The 15,370-nt window shown below is 61.8% G+C and overlaps 3 protein-coding genes across 3 annotated transcripts; all 3 read left to right on the forward strand.

The window, feature by feature from the left end:
- IL11 (interleukin 11) lies at positions 1–2,844 on the forward strand. The gene is made up of 5 exons (XM_067018987.1): positions 1–108; positions 535–707; positions 877–963; positions 1,090–1,251; positions 2,239–2,844. Exons 3-5 carry the CDS (start codon positions 934–936, stop codon positions 2,407–2,409), a joined length of 363 nt encoding a protein of 120 aa, XP_066875088.1. The 5' UTR covers positions 1–108; positions 535–707; positions 877–933; the 3' UTR covers positions 2,410–2,844.
- A 1,365-nt stretch (positions 2,845–4,209) lies between these two features.
- On the forward strand, positions 4,210–10,326 carry GARIN5B (golgi associated RAB2 interactor family member 5B). Its single transcript, XM_059045604.2, has 9 exons — positions 4,210–4,453; positions 4,636–4,790; positions 4,867–5,125; positions 5,543–5,646; positions 5,740–5,792; positions 5,892–5,968; positions 6,337–7,937; positions 10,062–10,149; positions 10,240–10,326. The coding sequence occupies exons 1-8, from the start codon at positions 4,304–4,306 to the stop codon at positions 10,087–10,089; spliced, it is 2,427 nt and encodes an 808-aa protein (XP_058901587.2). The 5' UTR covers positions 4,210–4,303; the 3' UTR covers positions 10,090–10,149; positions 10,240–10,326.
- COX6B2 (cytochrome c oxidase subunit 6B2) lies at positions 10,094–11,782 on the forward strand. Its single transcript, XM_067019598.1, has 6 exons — positions 10,094–10,149; positions 10,240–10,313; positions 10,430–10,691; positions 10,828–10,970; positions 11,371–11,471; positions 11,582–11,782. Exons 1-6 carry the CDS (start codon positions 10,094–10,096, stop codon positions 11,630–11,632), a joined length of 687 nt encoding a protein of 228 aa, XP_066875699.1. The 3' UTR covers positions 11,633–11,782.
- Positions 11,783–15,370: the final 3,588 nt, after the last annotated feature.

Raw genomic sequence — 15,370 nt, forward strand, 5'->3', positions numbered from 1 at the left:
GGGCGGCCGCGGAGGGAGCGGCCCGGAGCCCCCGCGCTGAGCACCGCCGGGTCGCTCTCGCCCCGCCGCGAGCCCGGCGCGCCCGCGCCTCTGCCTCTCTCCGCCCAGGTGCGCTGCGGCCCGGCCTTCCGCGGTCCACTCGGCTGGGGCCTACGCGGGGGTCTCCCGGGGAGGGGGCAGGGCCCCCGGACCGCTGTCCAGGTCTCCTTCCCCTGCTCTCAGTCCGGTTCGGGCTCCTGAGCCCCGGGAGGGGGCAGGTTCTGGCCTGTGTCTCCCCGCTCCTGCCCCGCCCCGGGGCCCAGATTCCGGCGTCCGGGGGCGGACGGGAGACGCCCGGCCCGTCTACCCGCCCCGGGGCGCGTCTGCTCCGACGGGCGGGGCGTCCAGAGCCAGAGAGGGAGAGGGAAACCCGCCCAGTCCCTGCGACGTGCCCTGGGCGCTCCGCCCTGGGACTCAGGACCCCCACCCCAGCCCCTCCTCCCTCGGACCCCCCAGTCGGGCCTGAGCCTCCTTTCTGTGCTGTACGTCCCTCAGGTGTTTGCTGCCTGGTCCTGGTCGCGCTGAGCCTGTGGCCAGGTAGAGCTGCTGCCCCGGGGCCACCTCCTGGCCCCCCACGGGCCTCCCCAGACCCTCGGGCTGAGCTGGACAGCGCCGTCCTCCTGACCCGCTCTCTCCTGGCGGACACTCGACAGCTGGCCGCACAGCTGGTAGGAGAGCCCGGAGGGGATGGGCTGGGGCCAAGACCGAGAACGGGGCGGGCGTCTGGGCTACCACGGTGGCAGAGACGGGGGAGAAAGCAGTCCGGGGCTCGTGGTGGGGGACGAAGCGACCCCCGCAGCTGGGCAGGGTCCCTCTCACGGCTTCTTTCCCCCCAAGAGAGACAAATTCCCAGCTGACGGAGACCACAACCTGGATTCCCTCCCCACCTTGGCCATGAGCGCGGGGGCGCTGGGAGCCCTGCAGGTAAGGGCAGGCGATGGGTCAAAGGTGGGAGCTGGGCGGTGAAGGGGGTGCAGGGGGTCAGGGGCTGGAGTGGGCAGGCGCCAGGTGCTCCTTGACGCCACCCCCCCCACCCCGCCCGTCCCCCAGCTCCCGGGAGTGCTGACACGGCTGCGGGCAGACCTGTTCTCCTACCTGAGGCATGTGCAGTGGCTGCGCCGGGCAGGAGGCCCTTCCCTGCGGACCCTGGAGCCCGATCTGGGCGCCCTGCAGGCCCGGTTGGACCGGCTGCTGCGCCGGCTGCAGCTCCTGGTACGATCACCTGGCTCTGAGGCCCCAGGACCCCAGACCCCAGGCCTACTCCAACACCCTCCCCCTGCATCCCTGAGGCCCCAGACTCCAAAATCCTGCCTGGAAACTCTATAAACTCTCACCCTGAGACTCGGAAACCCCATGCTCTTGTGACTCCGAGACTCCCATACTGAATCCCTAAGATTTGAGAATCGAAACCCTCACCCCAAGACCTGGAGACCCCGGTCCTAAAACAGGAGGAATCCAGACCCCAAGCCCAGGAAACTCTGAACCTCCAGACCCTGACACCCACCCATATCCTGGCCCTGAGATCCTGACACATCAAAACCCCAGACTCTCAGATGATGCACCGTGACTTAAAGCCAGCCTGCAGACCCTGGCTCTGCAGACCTCAGATCTCAAGGACTTGGACCCTGAGATCTCAGACTAGAAGACCCCAGACCCTGAACCCTGGGTCCCCAAGAGCTCAGATCTAGGTTGTGAGCCCCTAAGACCCCAAGACCCTGACTTTCAAAACCCCTGACTCACGACCCTGAGACTGTAAGACTTCAGACCCCAGTTCCTGGACCTGAAGACCCCAAAGACCCTGGAACTCAAATTCCAACTCTCAGCTCTGAGACCCCAGACTTGAGACCCCACCTCTCACACACGAGTCCCTGAGCTTGATCCTACAATGAGACCCCACATCTAAGACCTCAGCCCCAGGATCCTGGCCCTGATGCTACAGACCTCACCCCTAGCCCTCTGAACTTGGCCCTAGAACCCCAGCCTTAAGACCCCCACCTTTTGGCCCCAGCCTCAATTTTCTGAACCCAACGTCCTGAAGAACTCCCAACCCAGACACCCCACCTCACAGGCCAGAGACACAGTGGAAATATGCAATCTGGACCTCCCCAACCCTAATTCAGTACAGGCTCCAAATACGTGCTTCCCTGGACCCTAACTGCGCCCCTGGCCTGATGTTAACCCTCTGTCCTCTCCTGACAGATGTCCCGCCTGGCCCTGCCCCAGGCGCCCCCAGACCCACCGGCACCCCCCCTGCCTCCCCCGGCCTCAGCCTGGGGAGGCATCCGGGCGGCCCACGCCATCCTTGGGGGGCTGCACCTGACGCTCGACTGGGCTGTGCGGGGCTTGCTGCTGCTGAAGACTCGGCTGTGACCCTCCACCTAGAGCCACCGGCGCCCTTCAAAGCCAGACCTTATTTATTTATTTATTTCGGGACTGGGGGCGTGGCAGCCAGAGGACTCTGCCCTCACCGTTGTCTCCCTCTAATTAGAGAGGATCCCTCCAGGAGACCTGGGCAGGGGGGCATCTGTGCCTTATTTATACTTATTTATTTAAGGGGGTGGGTGGGAGGCAGGTGGACTCGGGGGTCCCTGAGGAGGAGGGAACTGGGGTCCCGGATTCTTGGATCTCTAAGAAGTCTGGCCGCTGTGTCTCCCTGACCCCCACCCCTCTCGGCTTGGGCAGGAGCATATATTATTTATTAAACAATTACTTTCTGTGTTGGGGTGGGGAGGGAGGGTAAAAGGAGGCCTGGGTTTTTGTACAAAAATGTGAGATAGAGAAGAGGGAATTAAATTCGTCATACACGTCCACTTAGAGGTGATTTCTCTGGGGGCCGGGGGCTGGATGCTGGGGTCCCTGGGGGGGCCCTCCGTGGACAGGGAAGTAGAGGGGGAACCATCAGTCCCCCAGAGCCTGTGAGTTCTTAGTCTCACAGTCAATAAATAAATATTTAATGGATAGTTCCAGAAGGTTACCCTGTGACCAACAGTACTAGTACAGGACAAGGCTGCAGGCTCAAGGCTGTTCATGATGGCAGTGTTTACAACAGCAAATTGGAGACAAGCTAGATGTCCAACAGTAGGGGATGGTTATATAAATGACAGTGCATCCATGTGATGGAGTACACCAGCCACGAAGAGGGATGCTACAGAGCCTGCTTTAGGCATAGAAGAAGCAGGCCACAAGGCTACAAACCACTGTGTGATCCCCATTTCGTATCGATACGTATAATCCGTGGATTATTTAAAAATCCTAGGAGGAAATACACCGAAGTGTTGACTATGGTGTTGACTTCTCCCTCAGGGTAGAAGGTGGGGGTGGGATTGTGGGTGACTTTTGTTATTTGTGCTTCTCTGTATTTTCCAGAATTTTTACAATGACCATGTATTTTGCATGACACATACGAAAAATAATAACCACTATATTTAGAGTGACAGAATATCAGCACCCCCCGCCCCCAAAGCCCTCAGAACGGAACAGGAGTGACCATTTACTGTGCGCCTGCTCTGCGCCTGCCTCAAGTGCGGGGTTTTACTTACCGGATCCCGTGCATCCTCCAATACCCCCCAGTTTTACAGATGAGGGAAGCTGAGGCTCCTCGGGGATGCCTGTCGTATAAGGCCACACAGCTAGGGAGAGGCAGAATATGATTTTGCCAGAGGTCTGGCTTATTCCAAACCTCACGTCCCTTTCTTTATAACCAATGTACAGCAACCGTTGCCACGGACACAAACAAGTTCGATAAAGGGAAACTGAGGCTCCTGGGGGTATAGACCTTACCCGGGGTCCAAAGATGGGTCAGCGGCAAGTTGGGACGGTAATTCAGGCCTCCCCTCTTAAGAGTCAGAAACGCTTGCTTTTGTTGAATTATTCACTTACAACATCCCAGAAGGACCCTCCCAGGGCCCCGGATTGTCCCTGGTTTGGGTCTGGAGCAGGGGCTTCTGATTCACTCACCCCAGACCTCAAGACTCCAGGACAGGTTCCTGGAGGGGAAGGGAGCTGAAGGCCCCTGGAGACTTCCCAGGAAGAGCTGCAGCTGTGTCCGATGAGGTCACAAAGCTCCTCCACCGAAGGCTCCTCCCCCAGGCTAGGGCTGAGCACCCCTGCAGGGCCATGTCCAAGCCCTGGGGAAGCTCCACCCTCTGGAACCGCTGAAGCCCAAGGGGCTGAGGCCGGTGGGCTGGGGGGCCGGCTGGCCAAGCGCCGGGGTGCTGGCACCCTGCCTCCGTACCCCGGGTGACCGACACTTTCTGCAGCCATCATGAACCGGCTCTGGAACATCAGGCATTTGGAGCCACTCCAGGGACCCCGGAAGTGGGTCCCCACCCTGGGCGAGCTGCAGAAGACCCTCCAGAAGGGCGAGTACTTGCCCCTCCGCCCGCTGCCCATGTTCGAGAGTAACTTTGTCCAGGTCCCTGGCTCCCTGTGCCCTGGGGGCAGAGAGGGGCAGGAGGGAAGGGAGAGCCCCTGGGCTAGGGGATTGGGGCCCAGGAGGGCACAAGGCAGCTGGGGGGCTGGGGGGACCTCTGTGTGGAGGTGCCAGAGGAGCACAAGGGAAAGGAGTGGTCCCAGCCCCTCTCCCTGGACCCCCAGGTGACCAGTCGAGGGGCCCCAGTGTACGTGTACCACAGAACCAACCGAGTGACCATGGGCGTGGCCGCCTCCCTGCCAGGCCTGGTGTTTCCAGACATCCTGCTGATGGCCCAGCCCCCTGAGGGCAGGGGGTGCTCCAGCCTCGTCCTCACCAGGTGCCTCCATCCCCCCATCCCCTGCCACCTCGCCCCCATCTCCTGCTCTACCGCTTCCATCTCCTGCCTCTGCTAGGATGATCCCTCTGGACCTGGCCCACCTCTATGTCCACGACCTGTCTGCCTGGCGCCTGAAGCTGCGTCTGGTCACGGGCCGCTACTATTACCTGGAGCTGGACGCCCCTGACGATGAGGTCAGCTTCCTGTTTGACCGCTGGATCCGCCTCATCAACCTGCTCCATCAGCGCGCCACCTCCTGGGCCCCCAGGACCCTACACACGCCCCCCACGGACCTGGGCCACGTGGCACCTCCTGCCTCCACCTGGCGCCTCCAGGTGGGCCCTGACCCCACAGACCCCTGGGGGCAGCTATGGTTCTAGATTCCACAGGGCACCAAGACCAAAACCAGAAGTACAGGAGCCCCAGGAATGGAGCTGGGGGCCAGGACCCTTAGCTCTGAAGGAGGAGGAGGACTGCCCTCCAGAGTCTGAGGGAGGAGGGGCCGGGGGCGTGGACCCCTAGATCTGAGGGGGGAGGGGGGGGCCGGACCCCTGGGTCTGAGGGGGGAGGGGCCGGGACTCCTGGATCTGAGGGGGGAGGGGCCGGGAGGCCTGGACCCCTGGGTCTGAGGGAGGAGGGGCCGAGGGCCTGGACCCCTGGGTCTGAGGGGGGAGGGGCCGGGAGGCCTGGCGGGGAAGAGGCTGACGGGGCTGCACCTGCTGACCGCCCTCCCTCCCTCCTCCTGCTGCCAGACCCTCGGGTGCAAATTCAAGTCTCAGGCCACGGCTGACTCCGTGCCTCTAGTCTGGTCGCAGCTGGAGCAAGATGACAGGAGAAAGAAATCTACAGAAAAGAAGTAGCCTTGGGGCCTTGCTGCCCTGCAGGGCAGGGGGAGGGGTGGGGATCCTAGTGCTGAAGCCGCCAAAGTCACACCAAATTGCCCTTACAGGTCCCAACCGGACTTCTCCCCTGAGAGACCTCAAACCGAAATCCACGTTTCCGGTGAGCACACCCCCCTCCCTCTGCCTCCATGAATGGACCCCGAAATTCTGACCCTTCTGCTGAGAGCTCACACTGCTTTTTCCCGCCCCACCCCACCAGAGAAGCCCAGCGTCACCATTCGGACCATCTTCAGCATCATTTCCAATACACCTGACCGCATGGCATCCTCTTCCAAGGCAGCTATATACTGAGGGCCGGGGCCAACTCTAGAACCGGAGGGAGGAGGGCAGTTCACTATCTGAGGGAGGAGGGGCCGGGGGCTGGGACCCCTGGGTCTGAAGGAGGAGGGGCCGGGGTCCTGGACCCCCGGGTCTGAGGGAGGAGGGGCCGGGGGTCTGGGCCCCTGGGTCTGAGGGGGGAGGGGCCGGGGTCCTGGACCCCCGGGTCTGAGGGAGGAGGGGCCGGGGGTCTGGACCCCCGGGTCTGAGGGAGGAGGGGCCGGGGGCCGGGACCCCCGGGTCTGAGGGAGGAGGGGCCGGGGGCCTGGGTCTGGGCATCTCCACTGGCCCTGACCATCCTTCCCCTCCCCTCCGTCCACCTACAGGGTTGCTCTGATTCTGAGGGGGCCGCATGCCTGGCGGGTTTACTTGAGACCCATTCGCTCTGTATCTCGGAGGACGGCCCTGAAACGCCGTTGCCGCGGCAACAGGACGCGGACGGCCCGATGGACGCGGAGCCCAGCACCTTGTCCACGTCCTCGCTCTGCCCCGCCGCCTGCCCTCCTGACTTCCGCAGGTGCAACGAACAGGTCAGGCCTCTGGACTCCGTGCCGGGACCGTGGCCGCCGCCCTCCCAGAAGCCCCCAGCCATCCCTGCTGCCTCTTGTAAGGCTCCATTCATCCTTGACCAGTCCCAGAAGTTCTTGGCTGTACCTGCTCCATCCCGGAAAGCGCCAGCTTTTCCTGCTGCTCCCCAGGAGGCCCCAGCGACACCTGGCCCATCTCGGAAGACCCCACACGTACTGGCTGCTCCCCACAAGACCCCAGCCGTGCCTGCCCCATCTCAGAAGGCCACACCTGCACTTGCTGTTCCCCCAAAGGCGGTGTCCCTCCCTGCTGCAAACAGGAAATCTGTGTTCCTACCTACCCTGGCCCAGAAGGCTCTGACCTTACGCACACAATCCCAAATGACATTGGACCGTGCCACCACTGGCGTGTTGCCTGCGGGAAGCCACGGAGGAGATGTGCTCGAGAAAAGCAAGCCTGAAGGGAAGCCAGAGCCTGTGGTGTTGATGGGCGCCCAGGAGACAAACATAGTAGAGGTGGGGACTCCGCAAACATCCCTGGAGCTGCCTTCCACCGCCCCCGAGGAGGCGTCAGAGGAAGTCCTGGTCAGCAGAGCCCAGGGTAGCACCGTGGATGGCTTGAAGGGCAAGGGCAAGTTGGAGGACACAGTCCGCAGGATGAAGGAGGAGATCTCTCTGGACGTGCCGGGCTTCAGATCCCAGGAGGTGGGGCAGCAGAAGCAGTGGGTCAGGACCCAGGAGCTGGACCTCGAGGAAGCCTCGCAGGGGCAGACCAGGCCCTTCTCAGCGGAAGGGCTCACCCTTGCCAAGCCGATGAGCATTGCCAGTTCCAGGGGGCCCTCCTTGAGATCAGCTCCGGTCAATCTGCCCTCCTGGCTCTCAACCCAGCAGGGGTCTGCCAAGCCAACTATGGACACGGTAGCCCTCAGCGCCACCAAGGTGTCCTTGCTGGAGGAGACGCCGTTGGTGGTCGGGGAGCAGCCACAGTTGGGGGCCCGGGCGAAGGGGAACACGCATCCGTGGGCGGAGGTGGAGGAGGTGCGCCGGGACCCAAAGGGGCCCTCCAAAGCGTCGCCCTGCCCCAAGGGTGCCCCCAGCAGCCCCAAGAGGAATGCTGCCTCCCTGACTCCCCTTCCTCTGCCCTCAACGAGGCGGGAGGACGTAACCGAGTCGCCTGCCTCGCTGAGGCCTGTCTCAAAGATGGAGGCCAGGGTCTCCCAACAGCCCAGGAGAGTATCTCAAGAGCCCAGGAAGGTGCCGGACCAGTGGCCCACGGCCACAGTGGGGTCATCCTTGGAGACTCTCTTGCCCACTCTCTTGGAAGTTGAGAGTGTGAAGGACACGGCCTCCAAGGTGGAGAAGATAAAGGAGGAAGTGGGCGTCTTTGCTCCTTCACCCAGGTATTTGGGGTGACAGCTACCGTGTATCGTCAGGTCTGTTACCCACGAGGTAGAGAGGGCCTTTCCTTCTTTTTTCACTTTCCTTTGTGCTCTGAGTGTAGCGTGAGTGTGGACTGCGTGCCAGACATCATCCTCTGCACTATGGACGTGGCACTGAGCAATCTGGGGAGGGGGAGCTCCTGGCATCTCTTGGGTAGAGTCCAGGGAGGATGGTGCCCACAGCAGAGTATGATCCTCCACAAAATGTCAGTAGTGCTGAAGCTGGGACCTCTGACGGTGACATCCACGGTAATTATATTGTACATTATGAGCCGATAGGGCTCCGGGCAAACAGCAGGGTAGAGAGGATTAGGAGTGGGGGTAGGCAGCTTCCAGCATTGGATTGGGTGGTCCAGGAGGGCCTCAGTGAGCTAGTGTCATTTGTGTAAAAATCTGAAGGAGGGGAGTGAGGAAGCCATGTGGACATCTGGGGAAATTCGTTCCCTTCAGAAGGAACAGCCACTGCAAAGCCCCTGAGGCGGGAATGTGCATGATGTGCTGGATGAGAGGGAGCTCCAGGACAGCCCGGAGTAGGAATTGTGGTCACGGGAGTCACGAGGGTGGCGCCACCACGTGGGGCCATCTTAAGTCCTTTGGGTTTGACACTGAGCACACTGGAGGGTTTTGAGCAGAACGGCTGGAATTGCTGTATGTTAGAAAGGACTCTCTCTGGCTGAAGTGTGGAGAAGGTAGAGGAGAAGGGTGGACGCTGGGAGAAGAGTCAGGAGGCAGCTGCAATGACCCCGGCACAAGATGATGGTGGCTTGGACAAGAGGGGAAGGGATGGAGGTATTGAGAAGTGGGGGGGGGGGGTCAGAGATACTTCGATGGTCGGGCCAACGGATCAGCTCATGGATTGGGCATGTTGACATGGCATCGAGGGTGACTTCAAGGTTTGGGATCTGAGCCACTGGGAAGATGCAGCAGTCAAGGAGGCTGTGAGGGGCGTAGATGTCAGAGACAAGATCAGGAACTCCATTTTGGACATCTTGATCCTGAGATGTCCGGTGAGGATGCGGGGTACGCAGCTGGACACAGGAGTCTGGAATGATTTGGGGAATCCTCAGCAAGTGGACGGTTGCTGCAAGCTATGAGACTGGAGGTCACCAGCGAGCGACTGCCGGTGGAGACAGAGGCCAAGGTGTTTAGGGAAAGGGGAACCGTAGTCAGAGAGCGTGAACACGGAACAGCATCCTGAACACCAAGTGAAGAAAACGATGAGGAACCTCGTGAGAGCAGCTGTGTCAAATGCCGCGAGCAGGCGAAGGAAGACAGAGAGGACCTCTGGATGTAACAGCAAGGAGGTGGCCTGGTGGGGACGAAGACCTGAGTGGCGCAGGCTTAAGGAAGCACAGGAGGTGGGTCACCGTGCTGCAACTCTTGAAAATATGTGGCTGAGCGAAAAGAGCTAGACACGAAAGGCCACATGGTGTACGATTTTCGTCTGCAAGAAATGTCCACAAGAGGCAAATCCGAAGAGACAGGAAGCAGATCGGTGGCCGCCAGAAGCTGCAAGGGATGGGAGGAACGGGAAGTGACTGCCTGATGGATTGGGGGGTTCCTTTTGGGGTGATGCATATGTCCTGGGAGATAGGTAGTGGTGGTGCTCGCACAACATTACGAATGTAATACATGCCACTGAATTGTACACTTTAAAATTGTTACAACGGTAAACTTCATGGGATGTGTATTTTCCCACTACTTGTATACATACATATGTATGTAAAGAGGGGACTCGGAGAGGAGGAGTAGACCAGCTCTTTCCAAGTGATCTGCTAGAAGGGGAGGAGGGACCTGAAGAGGAAGCTGGTATAGGATGTGGAACAAAAGAGGGCTTCTGAAGAGGAGAGAGATATTAGTGCGTTTGGATATTGGGGCAAAGGATCCAGAGTCAGACTTGATACTGAGGCAGGAGGGAGAGAAACCTAGGAGGGACACTGGTGGAAACGCGGATTCGAGCTCAGGCTTGCCGGGCCCTGCAGCAGGACCGCGCCCCCCGCCCCCCCCATCAGCCTGTATTTATTGAGCAGTCACTACTCTCTCCCTGCCGATTCCCCAAAGCCCTCTCTGGCTTTCTCTCTGCAGCATGCACCGTTCCCAGCGGCCTCAATAGCGGGATGCGGGGGACTCGACCTCAGTCGCCGAAGTGTCCAGAAGAGCCCAGCGAGGCTAGGTAGCCCCTGAACCCTGCAGATCAGCCTTATACCTGGCGCCGGCGTCCAGAAGCCCGGACCCCACCCTGTCTTTTTCCTCTTCCTCACAGGCCCCTAGGTGTTGTGCACGTCTACCGTAAGAATCAGGGTGCTGAAAAGGCCGGGCGGGGACGCTCCTTCTCCGGTAGAGACCACAGCTATCTATATCTTTATATATCGGGGTGGGAGGGGCGGGGGGCGGGTCGAGGGAGAGCCCGCGTGGTGGCCCAGCTTCGCAGAGATTAAAAGCCTGAGCCTGAGACTCGGCAAGAGCAGCGCCCGGGTGCCTGTGTGTGAGCGCCGGCCCCAAGAGGGGGTGTCGGGTCGGAGGTGGGAGTCGCGGCGGGGGAGGCGGGTCCACACACCAACCCCGCCCCGCGTCCCGACGCAACGGCGCAACGGCGTCCATTGGCTGGGGCTCCGGGGGTCCCAGCCAATCCAGCCGGGAGGGTCGTGTTTTTCCTGGGCTGGGACCCTCGAGACTCGGAAGCGAGGGCTTCCCCGGACGGAGCCACAAGCACAGGTGAGCCACTGACCCACTGACATCAGCCTGGTGAGGGCAGGCCGGGTGGGAAGGGGGGCTGGGTTTCGTGGTGGGGGTCAGGAGCTGAGTGCGGGTCGGAGCGAGGGGCGCCCCCTAAGGCCCCGCGGAACCTCAGCCCTCCCCGCAGGAGCCACCGCCTTCGTGGATGTTTGGGTATCGATTGCCCAGAGCCCCGCAAGGGGAGATGTCCAACGCCACCCTTCGACCCGCGCTTCCCCAAGCAGAGCCAGACCCGTCACTGCTACCAGAGCTTCCTGGGTAAAACCTCGCAGGCCAAGTTAGGGGGAGCGGGTGAGAGAAGGTGGGAGGCAGGAAGGGGCGCGCCCCACCTGAGGACGAGGAGAGGGTCCCGGACTCGCCGAGGGGGCGGAGACCCTTGGGGTGGGAGGTGGAGCGGACCACGGTCTGAAGGGGCGGGGCCTACCTGGGAGGGGAGGGGCCTTGTATGAAAGGGGCGGGACCGATCGGTGGAAGGTCGGGGCCTATTCTGGAGGCGTGCGATCAAGTCACGGAAGGGTGGGGTGAGAGGATAGGCGAGGCCTTGCGGGGAGGAGGAGGGTCTGCGGCTGGGCCGTTCTGGAGGGCTTGGCCTCGGCGTGGAGGGGGCGGGGCGTGCTTGAGACCCCCGCCCACCTGCCCGCCTCGCCCCACTCCGTAGACTACGATCCCTGCGTGAAGAGGACGAACCGCCGCGGGAAAAGCACACAGCCCTGCGATGATTACTTCCGCGTGTTCCACGCGCCGTGCCCCCTGAGCTGGGTGAGCGGACAGAGGGGCAGCGCACCGACGGGCCGGGCGAGGGTGGATGGGCCGGCTGAGTTGAGCAAGCGCCCGCTCCCCATCTTCCTCCCTCCTAACCCCCACCTCAGGTGCAGCTCTGGACCGAGATCAAGGACGGGACTTTCGCTGGCAAAATCTAACGGCCGGAGGGCTGCTTCTCCGAGGGATCAGAATCAGTGTCATCGCCCCTGATTCTCTCGTCTTCCGGAGAATGGGCCCCAGCACCCCAAACCCCGCCCCATCTTTAAGCCGCCAATAAAGCTATGTTATTGCTGGCATTTCTTCTTAATGTCCGGTCAGTGAGGTGCGGGGTCGTCGGGAGGTCCTCCCTGTCTGTGCCCTGCAGCCAACACTACTGCTTCTAATCGTGGGAGGGGTGAGGGAGGACTGGGCTCCATCAGGGCTGGGATGGAGGGAGGACAGTCAGGGCGGGAGCAAGCTGAGCCCCGCCCCCACCCCTCCCCCCTCCCCCCTCCCGCAGGCAGCAGTCTCCTCTCCGCAGGGCCCCCCTTGGCTCTTTGAGTCCCAACACTTGCCCACCAGGATGCTTCCGGGGTCCTCCTGCCTCTCAGTCCCCACACCTACCTGTCACCCAAGTCCTCCCTCCACCTCCTCCTTCGGGATCCTCTTCCCCTCCTGGACCACCTCCCCAGCTGGCTCCTGGACTTCCTGCCCCACCCCTTCCATCCCATCTCAGGTTCCAAGGAGTCTTCCATACAGCACCCAGCGCTGACCCCATCGCTCCCCCCACTGCTCCCGACCCTTCCCGCTCGCCACCACTCCCTCCCTCCCCCGTCCCCTTTGACTCCACATCCCCCCCAGTACATCCCCCCCAGTACATCCGCAACCCCGTCGCGCGAGCCTCTCCCAGCATGCACTGGTCCCCTAGGCCTGTGGAGCACCCCGTCCGCAGCCAGGAGCAGCCTTCTCTCCTCGGAGCGAACACGCGCCACTGAGTCTCCGCTGCCAGCCCGGTCCTGACTGCCAGCTCCTCCAGGACGCGCAGAGCTCCAGGATGAATTCTTCTTCGCTCCCGCCCCACTCGGGCTCCGGGCCCGCCCTCAGCCAAGCTCAGGGAACACGATGCTGAGATTCGTCCCGATTCCAGATGCCTCTCAAAACGTCCTCTCTCCAGCCACCTCCCCTCCCCCCACCCCGAACCAGGCTGAGGAGTGACCCTTGACAGAGCTCGGAGCCTGGGGCTTCTAGCCTGCCCTAGATGGGCATGAGTCCTGGGCATGGGGGTGGCAGTGGATTTGACTTTCTGCCTGAAGCTGTCAGCCTCCTGGGGCAGCCTCGACCCCCAGACTCTGCCTGGAGTGATCTCATGAGGTCCCCATTCAACCCCAGGGTTCAAAGGTGGCTATTACTAATCATATGACAAATTACTGGGTGGCCCCAGACAAACCTCCTGACCTGCGTCACCTCAGTTTCCCCAGCTGTCAACAGAGATGGTGCAAAATCTCATTATCAGGAGGGGTGGAATGATGGGAGAGGCTGGGTGAGCTCGGGAGAGAACTGGCTCCATCCACTCCCCTCACCCCCTCTATGCTGCCTTCATCCCCCTACCCAGGGCACACCCCAGATGTGCCATCTTCCAGGATGGCTCCACCCGAAACCTTGGCCCCGGGCCCCCTCTCTCAGACCACAACCTGAGAGGCAGAGGGGTAAATGAGGGCATGGGGTGTGGACTCAGACAGACAGGCTGGAAGCTACAGGAGGGGGTGAGTCGTTCATGTGACCTCCCCCGACCTGCAGACCTCGGGCCTGCACAGAGGTGGCGCTGCTGCAGGAAAGAAGGAAAGCCGTGACGCCCCGCAGGCCAGGCAGCTCTGAGTCACCGACTGAATGGGGCTGGCGGCTGTCTGAGCGCTTGGTGAGGTCATCCAGGTAGCGTCCAAGCACAGGGCCTGACACCTGTGCGGCCACACGCAGCCTCCTGACCTCACCAGAGCGCCAGCGCTGGCAGTGCGTTCTCGCCCTGTGGGCCAGCAGCTCCTCCCAGTCCCCCCGTCTTTCCCTCTGGGGCTCAGATCCTGCCACCATCCCTTGACCGCTCCCGGGGCATTCGTACACTCCTGGCTTCCCTTCTCGCCACCACTGCCCTACGGATGCCTGAACCCAGGGCAGGGCCAGACCCACTTCACCTCCAGCTGGCCGGGCCAACACTCTCAGGGCCCCAAACTCTGGCCCTGAACACCTCTTCCTAGGCTCCTGGGCCATCTTCGCCCGCCCGCATCCTGAAACCCCCAATGTCAAGCTCACTGTCCCGAAACAGCCTCCCGGGACAAAGGAAACTGACTCCCCCTCCGTCCTCACAACCTGCATCCCTGTCTCCTCCTCCCCTCCCTCCTCCCTCCTCCCAGCCCCAGCCCACCAAGCGCACGCTTACCCTCTTCCCCTCCCTCTGCAGCTCCTTCCTCCCAGTCTGCTGGAAGGGTCAGGGGCTTCCGGTCAAACTCGCAGACCCACTCGGTGCCCTTCACCCTTTGCTCCATGAACCCTCCAGGCACTGCTCTGGCCCCCCGTCTCCACCCCCCTCCCCCCATCCCATGGAAGCCACTGCTGAAACAAGCCCCGAGTCTCCAGTGGGCACGGCCCCAGCCTCCCCTCTGCTGTCTGCCTCTTTCCCATCCCAAGGATCTCAGAGCCTGGTTGAGCTCTGAGGATGGGTTCAAGTCCTGGGCCTGAAGCTTGCCAGCCCTGTGGCCCCAGACAAACTTCCTAGGCCCTCTGCACTGTGGCCTCCTCGCCTAAAATACAGCGATAACAATGTCTAGACTTCACAGGGTCGTGGGGAGGGTGATGCTGCGTCACAAGCCAGAACAGTGTCCAGTGTCCAGTGCAGCTGTCCTCAGGGTGTGTGGGTTCTCTATGCAAATAATCTGAGGCACTTGGCGTCCTCATATCAGCCCGACTCCGGTGCCCAATACCACGTTGGAGGTGGGGGTGACTGACCATCAGCTGCCCTCCTGGATCAGCACCCCCAGGACGACCAGCACCACCAACAGGGCCCTGGAGCTCCTGCAGGCACCTGGTCAGCCCCATGCACGGGGTAAAAGCATCAGAGAGCTCCCCCAAGGGGAGAAATGGGATCCAGGACTGGGATGTCCTGCCTGGCTCCCCTCCTGTCCCGGTAACCTAAGGAGGGGAACTTAGAAAGCTTTGGGGAAGGCACTGCAGAGTGCGGGGCTTCCTGAGACTCTGGCCTGCAATTATTTCCTGTTTCTTTCAACTCCCTCCTCCTCCTCCTCCCCCAGCCAGATTCCCCGTTTCCTGGCTCTGGCCCCCATGTGTATGACGGGGTTCTCAGCTTGAGCCTTGACCCTTCGACCCTCCTCCCCCTGGGCTTCCCGAGCCCCAGCCCCCGCCCGCCCGGACACCCCAGGGCCCGCCAGCTCACTGGACCCAACACACACTCCTCTGGCTTCCCTGTTGTGGCTGGGGCTCCATCCACCTGGTGGCTGAGGCAGAAACCTGGCAGCAAGGCGGGCTCTGTCCACGTACCAGCTGTGCGGCCTCAGGCAGACGTGCCTGCCCTCCCGACTGCCTGCAAAGGCCGGGGGGGTGATCTCGGTAGCGCTGCTGTGAAGGTTGATGCCAGGATGCACAGGACCTGCGATCAGTGCCAGCTGTAGTTATTGTCCTGGAGGTCTTCCTTCCCCGTCATCCTGTCACTCTAGCCCAGTGGTTCCCACTGGGGGCTGGCTTTGACCCCTAGGGGTCCATCTGGCAATGATCACAGATGTTTCTGTCACCACTGAGGGGATGCTACTGGCAACTTGTGGGTGGAGGCCCGAGAGGCCGCTCCTCGTCCTATGACACGGGATTAGCAGCTCAAGATGGCAGCAGTGTTGAGGGCGAGAGACCCCGATCAC

The sequence above is a fragment of the Kogia breviceps genome, chromosome 18, assembly GCF_026419965.1.
Source record: "Kogia breviceps isolate mKogBre1 chromosome 18, mKogBre1 haplotype 1, whole genome shotgun sequence".
NCBI classification, from domain to species: Eukaryota; Metazoa; Chordata; class Mammalia; order Artiodactyla; family Physeteridae; genus Kogia; species Kogia breviceps.